The 9,347-nt window shown below is 45.4% G+C and overlaps 1 protein-coding gene and 1 pseudogene across 3 annotated transcripts in view; one reads left to right on the top strand and one right to left on the bottom strand.

Annotated features, from left to right (window-relative positions):
• Window positions 1-8,788, bottom strand: part of MGST2 (microsomal glutathione S-transferase 2) — a 37,786-nt gene extending 28,998 nt beyond the window's left edge. For 2 of the 3 annotated variants that reach the window (XR_824353.1, XM_010830291.1), the window contains exons 1-2: window positions 8,585-8,787; window positions 2,859-2,958 (exon numbers count right to left, since the gene is read on the bottom strand). Coding sequence is in view for 2 of the 3 variants with exons in the window: in XM_010830291.1 (XP_010828593.1) it covers window positions 2,859-2,958; window positions 8,585-8,642 (158 nt within the window). In the remaining variant the exon portion in view is untranslated. Of the gene's footprint in view, window positions 1-2,858; window positions 2,959-8,584 lie in introns of all 3 variants that reach the window. The other variant, XM_010830292.1, reaches the window with a different exon arrangement.
• LOC104981290 lies at window positions 3,352-4,351 on the top strand (annotated as a pseudogene).
• Window positions 8,789-9,347: the final 559 nt, after the last annotated feature.

Raw genomic sequence — 9,347 nt, 5'->3', positions numbered from 1 at the left:
GCCTTTTGATGAAAGTGAAAGTGGAGAGTGAAAAAGTTGGCTTAAAGCTCAACATTCAGAAAACAAAGACCATGGCATCCGGTCCCATCACTTCATGGGAAATAGATGGGGAAACAGTGGAAACAGTGTCAGACTTTATTTTTCTGGGCTCCAAAATCACTAAAGATGGTGACTGCAGCCATGAAATTCAAAGATGCTTACTCCTTGGAAGGAAAGTTATGACCAACCTAGATAGCATATTCAAAAGCAAAGACATTACTTTGCCAACAAAGGTTCGTCTAGTCAAGGCAATGGTTTTTCCTGTGGTCATGTATGGATGTGAGAGTTGGACTGTGAAGAAAGCTGAGCGCCGAAGAATTGATGCTTTTGAACTGTGGTGTTGGAGAAGATTCCTGAGAGTCCCTTGGACTGCAAGGAGATCCAACCAGTCCATTCTGAAGGAGATCTTCAGATCTCCTGGGATTTCTTTAGAAGGAATGATGCTAAAGCTGGAACTCCAGTACTTTGGCCACCTCATGCGAAGAGTTGACTCATTGGAAAAGACTCTGATGCTGGGAGGGATTGGGGGCAAGAGAAGGGGACGACAGAGGATGAGATGGCTGGATGGCATTATTGACTCGATGGATGTGAGTCTGAGTGAACTCCGGGAGTTGGTGATGGACAGGGAAGCCTGGCGTGCTGCGATTCATGGGGTTGGACACAACTGAGCGACTGATCTGAACTGAAAATTTCTGAGTCAATAAATAGCAGTGAACACATAGTATTCAGAAATATGGAAATAAATACCAAAAGTAGTAAAAAAAAAAAAAAAAAAAAAAAGAAAAGAGTGCTAATGGCTGTCTCTGTGCATGGATTGGGGGTAAGAAGAATTATTTCTTGCTATAAGGTTTGTAACCTCATTTTATCTTCAGACTACAAACATGTATTACCTTGCTAAAAAAAATAAATATTACTTTTGGGATGTGGGACATATCAGCACCAAATCTGTACTCTCCACTTGATATAAAGATTCAAAGGTAATGGAAATGACTTCCTTATCATGTGGTTCAATGTTATTTAAAATCATACTTTGGGTATAAAATTTCAGCCATGTTAGATTAATAACTAACTCTAGTGGAGAAGGCAATGGCACCCCACTCCAGTCCTCTGGCCTGGAAAATCCTATGGACGGAGGAGCCTGGTGGGCTGCAGTCTATGGGGTCGCTGAGGGTCGGACACAACTGAGCGACTTCACTTTCACTTTTCCCTTTCATGCATTGGAGAAGGAAATGGCAACCCACTCCAGTGTTCTTGCCTGGAGAATCCCAGGGACAGTGGAGCCTGGTGGGCTGCCGTCTAGGGTCGCATAGAGTTGGACACGACTGAAGCGACTTAGCAGCAGCAGCAGTAGAAATCTAGAGTTGTACACCATTGTACCTTTAGTCAACAGTAATGTATGATATACTCAACGTTTTGCTAACAGGGTAGAGCTCATGTTACACATTATTACCAGATTAAAAAAAAATGTAAGCATGTCTGTGCACCTCTTATACTACCAGTGGTATTCATCATATTTTTAAGCCTAGGGAATAGTGTGTACCATCCTCGTTGGAGCAATTTGATGGACAAGAGACCAATGTTGTCAGCTCAAGGGCCTAGTCTGACCCAAACTGATTCAAGACACAATAAAAAGCCTGAATAATTCCATTACTGCTACTGCTAAGTCGCTTCAGTCATGTGCTGCCGTCTATGAGATGAGAATCCCCCATCCCTGGGATTCTCCAGGCAAGAACACTGGAGTGGGTTGCCATTTTCTTCTCCAATGCATGAAAGTGAAAAGTGAAAGTGAAGTCGCTCAGTCGTGTCCGACTCTTAGCGACCCCATGAACTGTAGCCTCCCAGGCTCCTCCATCCATGGGATTTTCCAGGCAAGAGTACTGGAGTGGGGTGCCATTGCCTTCTCCAGAATAATTCCTTTATCATTATACAAATCAAATCTCATAGTTTAAATTTTTTTCACACACAAAAAAAATCAGGTCTAGATCACTTTATAGGCAAATTCTAACAACTTTGAAGGAATACACTCTTCCAATCTTATTCAAATTCTTTGAGAAAATAATTCTCTCATTCATTCTGTGAAACTAGTATAATCTTGATATGAAAATAAGCAAGGACCATACAAAAAAAAGAAAAATTATAGTCCAACCTCAGTTATGAACAAAGATGAAAATTCCCAAAGTATTAACAAAAGAGCCACTCAGTGCATAAATGGTGACATATGCAACAGTTTTAAAAGCACTTGGTTGGGGGAATTAAATATAAAGGGAGACCTGGCATCTTGCATCAGGCAGAGTCATGGTGGAACATTCTGTGTGGATCTGAAAACACAAGGAGCGCAAGATGATTTTAAAAAAACACTATGAATACAATGAAATAGCTTCCTTATTACTACGGGTTTCTGGGTTCAGGAAATGGTCCGTTGGCAGAGGATAATACTGACTTGCCTCTGCTTCAAAGTGGATAAGAAGAAATAAAGATTTTAGATGGAAAATGGACAGCGTAACTAATCCAACATGAGGCTACTGAACTCTCAGGGGGACCCCTCCAGGCTCTTGGACCAAACTGCCATGTTTAGAGACATACAGCAGTCCCTCCTCCAAGATTCCAGCCTTTTCTATGAATGGATCCTCTGAATTTGTACTATGGATGGGTGGAAACTCCATGCACTGATTACTTCAAGCCTCAAGGATCCTGAGAAGGGTCTTGGCCGTAAAGAGTAGCTTGTTATAATGGCGTATCTTCTCTGCGCATCTTTCCCCTAATTAGGAATTGTGTGTATGTGGCAGGTCCATATTCCAGAAGGGAAAAGCATTACTCACTGTGCACGAAATATTCTCTCAAAATCTGGCGACCCAGAGACTGATGGGGGCGTAACTTTGTATTTTGATCTCGCCTTTCCTACCTGCATAGCAAAATAACCTGCAAGTAAAAAGGAATGAACGTTAAAAATGTGGCACATCATCATTTATTAGTAAAATGCACTACATACCTATTAAAATGTCTAAAATTTAAAAAGTCAGATCATACCAACTGAAAAAGACAGACAGCTGAGGATGCAAAAGCAACTGAAATTCTCATACATCACTGGCAGGAATGTAAAATGGTACAACCACCTTGGAAAACCATTTGGAATTTTTTAGTTAGACATATATTGACCATATGATTCAGTCAGTCCACGACTCGACATTTTCCCAAGAGAAATGAAATCATAGAAACACCTGTACACAAATGTTCACAATAGCTTTATTTGTAATAGCTAAAAATCAGGAACAACTTGCTGACAATTAACTTTATATGTCAACAAGGCTAACCATGGTGCCCAGTTGTTTGGTCAACACCAGTTCAGATACTGCTGTGAAGATAATTTTTCAGAGGTGATGAACATTTACATCCGTAGACTTTGAATAAAGCAAATTTTCCTGCCTACTGTGCATGGGCCTTACCCATTCAGTTGAAGGCCCTAAGGAAAAAGCTTGAGGTCCCCCACAGTGGAAGAGAATTTTGCCTTCCTTTGGACCAAGACTGCAGTATCAGTTCCTTTTTTCTTTCTGCCACACCATGCGGTATGTGGGATCTTAATTCCTCGACCAGGGATCAAACCCATGTCCCCTGCATTGGAGCACGGATTCTTAACTACTGGATCACAAAGGAAGTCCCAGCAACACCAATTCTTGTTGCAATATCCCGTCTTGCAACAGACCCTGCAAATTTCAGACTTTCTAGCCCCAACTCTTATAAGAGCCAATCTTTTAAAACAGATGTGTGAGAGTGTGTATGTGTACCCTATTGGTTCTGTTTCTCTGGAGAACCCTAACATAAATGTCTATCAACAAGTGAGTGGATAAACAATTTGTGGTATATCCATACAGTAAGATACCACTCAACAATAAAAAGTAATGAACTAGTAATAAACAAAACAACATGGGTGAATCTCAGAACAGTTACGCAGAATGATGCGCGTGCAGACGGCATCACCTGGAACTTGAGCAGCTGCACAAGAATCTGAGAGTGGCCAAGGACAAATTAAGAGAGCAGGAGTCCAGGCATGTATTCCACATAGTCAGCCAAAAAGGCTTTCAGGTTAAAGATAAAGCAAAACTAGTTACCAAGATCTTAAGGAGATAAACACTGTGAATGATGAAAAAGTTAACAGAGTGAATAAAGCTTTTGTGGATATACAAAAGGAAGTTGCACACACGTCTCCAAGGGCCTTTCTCTTGAACCTCTGCAGAAGCAGCTGATTCCTCAGCAAGGTCATGAAAACAAACCAGTTAATGTCGATGAAGCTACAAGTTTGATGGCGCAAGTGTAATACGCTGGTAATGCATCAAATTCCCCCAAATGAATGTTTAAATGTTTTATAGCAAAAAAATTATGCTGAATGAAAGAGGCAAGACCCAGCCCCCTCAAAAAAAGGTACTACTGTATAAGGTTATTTGTATAAAATTCTCAGGAATGCAAATGAATTTGCAGTGACATAAAGCAGATCAGTAATTGCCTGGAGATGAGGAGGGCGGAAGGTGAGGGGGGTCAAGAAAACGGGGACGATGGTTCCCTAAATGACTCAGTTTCCCCATTATGAAATAATTATGATTTTCTCACCCTTCATTTGCTGCATGGAAAATGCATTAGATTATTAAGCCCTGATGCCTGGAATCACCTGCCTCTGATGATCAGTTCTGTGACCCTCTTTCCTTTAGACCTACACTTCCTCCTTGTCGACAGTTCTCACCTCTTGTCCTCTCTCTCTCTTTTTACCCCTGAACTGACTTCTGGGGTCTTTTTTTCTCTTCAGATTATTTCCTCCAGATTATTTCAGTTTCTCATTAGTTTTCTCCAACACTATACTGGCCTCCCTTACTTCAGTACCTCAATATCCCTTTCCTACCTGCTAATGTTTTAAAAATAATTTCCTTTTCCACACTAAGTGTGCAGCTTCAGTGTCTCACTGTGTGACAGTCTTAGGGGCCACGTGTTTCCTCCTGACACATGGTACTATCTCCTCTCCAACAAGAAGTCAGTAAGTATTGGACCTGGTCAAGAAAGGCTTTCACAGCTGACCACTCCCCTTCCCCTTCATTCCCCTCAGAATAACCCTATAGCTTCTAAGTCCTGACAACCCTTCAAATAAAGGGTTGATCAGGATTTTAAAGCTATAGCTGAACATCTAAGTGTGTCGACACTTAGGACTGGCATCTTTCTCATTCAAACTGTAGTCATATCATTGAAGTCTAGGAGAGCAGAGTAAAAATAAGAGTGGGGTTGGGCATTAATGGTGTCCGACTCTGAGCTAAGCCTTGTGAAGCTATCATAAATCTGGAGAGACCAAGGCTCATGGCATCAGCTGGAAATCTATCTATGGAGGAGAAAACTGAGATTGGCCATCCTGGACCTTATTACTGGTGCTTTTAACTCAGTCCAAAACCTCAGAGAAAATAGGAGTCAAGGCTCTTTGTTTCCACGTGTAAAATGGAAACAAGGAAAGAAGTGTGCTCCTAGATTTATCTATCAGCAATCGCTTCCCTATGGCTCAGAAGGTAAAGAATCTGCCTGCAATATGGGAGACCTGAAGTCGATCCCTAGGTTGGGAAGATCCCCTGGAGGAGAGCATGGCAACCCACTCCAGTATTCTTGCCAGGAGAATGCCATGGACAGAGGAGCCTGGTGGGTTACAGTCCATGGGGTTGAAAAACCCCGCCCGCCCTCAGGAAGGAGGACCCCGTTGCACCAGCTCCAGTCCCAGGGGGTCTCATGTCAGGGCCTTCAGAAAGACCATGGCTGTCACTGAGCAACATGACAAGGGTGAAAAGGCTATTTCACCCCTTTTTCTGGAGCGCCTCCTTTTCTTCCCCTTCCCATGAGTTAATTAAAAGCTACTGAAAATGAGCTCCTTTGGCTTTGACTGTCTTTTCCCATCCCTCGCTCTCTCCAGGGGGCCGCAGGTGTGCTGAGGAAAGTGATCAAGACCTCCTGTCCTGCGCTGCCGGCCACAGCCGGACTCCTTCTGCTGCCTCTCAATCCAGCAGAAACTCCTCTCTGTGGGGAAGCAGCCAAGGAAACGACCACGCTGAGTGCCAACTCTGGGCCAAGTACCCTGGTGGGCACTCCCTACCAGTGTCCTGTCTAGCCCTGTTTACTGAAGACACTGAAGGACAGGATTTCCTGGCCAAGGGCACCCAGCTTGTAAGTGGCTGGACCAGAGGATGTGAGTCTGCCTGTTTTCAAGCCTTCCGCTGCTTCTACTACAGCACAACGGTGTCCCATCTCCATAAACACCAGACTTCTGCTAAGCAACGAGTTCTGGTTCTTCATGCCAACTCCCTCTCTCCCTTCCTCCTTTTTCTCTCTCCCACCCCTCACTTGTCCACCGTCATTAAACATTCCCAGTCCACCACCAACTACCACTGGCCCAGTCTCCTCTTCCCAGCCAGCTGCCTGAACTTCACACTGCAATTCACACTGTCCCTGGCACCCACCAGCAAACGGAGCCCCTCTGTGGGGAAGGCAGAGGCTGAGTCAGCCTGGGGACACCCGTGGACCTGCCCCTGTGCCCCCTTCAGGGCTGGGACCTGGGCACGCGCGGGGTGGACAGTGCCTACGTGTGGGTGGCTCTATGTGAACCAGAGGGTCAGCACAGGGAGCTTCAGACCTAAGTGATACTTAGTTGGCAATGAGCATTCTACTTTACTGCAGAAAAGAGGTTAATCAAACCACAAACTGTGTGTCTTAGGTATAATGTTTTCGTAAATTCACAAAAACAGACTTGCTGGCAAGTTTTCCCGTTGAGTGTGCGTGCAGGCTGGACTGTGTCCTAAACCAGTGTGCCTCTGGTGCCCAGGGCGGAGCAGCCCACAGCTCCGCCCCATTTCCTGGTACAAGTACACTGGGGGAAATTAACAAACGTGCACTTGATAAAAAGTCTTGCTCGGCCAAGGCTCAGACACTTTCCCCCAATTTGCATGCCAAGGAAGCACGCACCTAAAATAATAGGAATTGAGCAAAAGTGACCCCAGAGGAGAAAAAGCCTCTATTCAACCAGGCGATCAGGATACTGAATAATCCTAATGGGAAGGCGCTTTAAAATTTAGAATGAATTGCTTAATCTGAAGCTCATATTTTTGCAGGAACTTTTTTTTTTTTTGTACCTGATAATCATACCTGCCCTAGGCAGCTTATTTAGGAAACACAGGGTTCAAGAAATCACAGCCATGATTTGCAAGCAAGGTACAATGTTCCCTTTGGAACACTCCTAATTAATATTTAGAGCCCATTTGGCCCAGGTTCAGTCAAAGAGGGCTGTGGGTTGTAACCACAGATGATGCAGACTCTCTGGGCTTGGAGGGCCCACCATGGCCCCAGAGGGAGAACTTAGGGAGAACTAACCCCTAGAATGTTCTAAATCTCTGCCTGTCTCCTGATGACCCTGAGTGCTCTGCAGAGCCCACAGGCCATCAGGAAGTGAGTACAAACCGCAAACCCTCCCCACTCCCTCTAACACACACACACACACACACACACATGCACACCAGGACACTTAAAAACCCCAAACCCTCTCCCCTCCCTGTAGCGCACACACATACACACAAACACACACTAGGAAGCTTACAAACCCAAACCCTCCCCTCTCCCTGTAACACAAACACACACACACACACACACACACCAGGACGCTTACAAACCCAAACCCTCCCCACTCCCTCTAACACACACACACACACACATGCACACCAGGACACTTACAAACCCCAAACCCTCTCCCCTCCCTGTAGCGCACACACATACACACAAACACACACTAGGAAGCTTACAAACCCAAACCCTCCCCCCTCACTGTAACACACACACACACACACACACACACACACACACCCCAGGACACTTACAAACCCAAACCCTCCGCCCTCCCTGTAACACACACACACACACACACACACACACACACACCCCAGGACACTTACAAACCCAAACCCTCCGCCCTCCCTGTAACACACACACCCCAGGAAACTTACAAACCCAAACCCTCCCCCCTCCCTGTAACACACATACACACACACACACCCACACCCCAGGACACTTACAAACCCAAACCCTCCCCCCTCCCTGTAACACACACACACACACACACACCCCAGGACACTTACAAACCCAAACCCTCCCCCCTCCCTGTAACACACATACACACACACACACACACACACACACCCCAGGACACTTACAAACCCAAACCCTCCCCGCTCCCTGTAACACACATACACAAACACACACACACATGCACACCAGGACACTTACAAACCCCAAACCTTCTCCCCTCCCTGTAGCGCACACACATACACACAAACACACACTAGGAAGATTTCAAACCCAAACCCTCCCCCCTCACTGTAACACACACACACACACACACACACACACACACACCAGGACACTTACAAACCCAAATCCTCCCCCGTCCCTGTAACACACACACACCAGGACGCTTACAAACCCAAACCCTCCGGCTCCCTGTAACACACACACACACACCAGCCCACTTCAGAACGCTTACTTTGCTGACAGGCTGAGAGGACAGAGAGTGCAGCCAGCAATATCGAATTCCCTGCCATCTTTCCCAGGGAATGTTCTGGTTCACAGAACTATTTGCAGAATAGTTCCTGTTAGGGGAAGAGCGACTTTTGATTTGGCAACGCTGACCTGCCTTATAGGTTCATCTGAGCTGAGAAAGGAAGAGGGGGGGAAAAAAACGGAGGTTCAAACTGGCTGCGTGACCTTTGCTCTGGAAGAGGAATTAGGAAGGCAGGCGGGTCCAGGCTGTCAATCAAAGAGCAAAGATCTTCACCTGGATCCGGCGCGGCTTCCCAAACCTGTTTCTCGTCCCCTGAGCTCAGACCTCTGCCTTTAGCCCTCAAGCAGCAGCAGCAGTACCTTGAGTCAAACCACCTTCTCGGCCAATTCAAAAACAATTCCCAGTCCCTCTCTTTCAACCTCTGGGCCCGTTGGTCCCCTCCCTGGCTCCAAGGCCTTCCTAAGATCGTTCACACCTCCTGTGGAAAAAGAGAGGAGGTGTGAGATTGTATTTAATCCCATTGAAATTTACACAGTAATTTAAACTGGTTGTAACGTTGTTCCCTAGTAAACAACAGATCCAGGATTTGAACTCACGCGCAGTTTCCAAAGGTGGCCTAAGCCCTGAACCAGGCTGCCTCCCACTGTCACCTAACTCTCCCGTGATCATGCTGACCTTAAAAATTTTTAATTGAGTTATAATTGACATATAGCATTATTAGTTTCTGATGTAGGACATAGATTTG

This window comes from Bison bison, unplaced genomic scaffold (genome assembly GCF_000754665.1).
Source record: "Bison bison bison isolate TAMUID 2011002044 unplaced genomic scaffold, Bison_UMD1.0 scf7180017864517, whole genome shotgun sequence".
Lineage (NCBI taxonomy): Eukaryota > Metazoa > Chordata > Mammalia > Artiodactyla > Bovidae > Bison > Bison bison.
The sequence above is the reverse complement of the archived record's forward strand: the minus strand, read 5'-3'. Positions and strand labels throughout refer to the sequence as shown.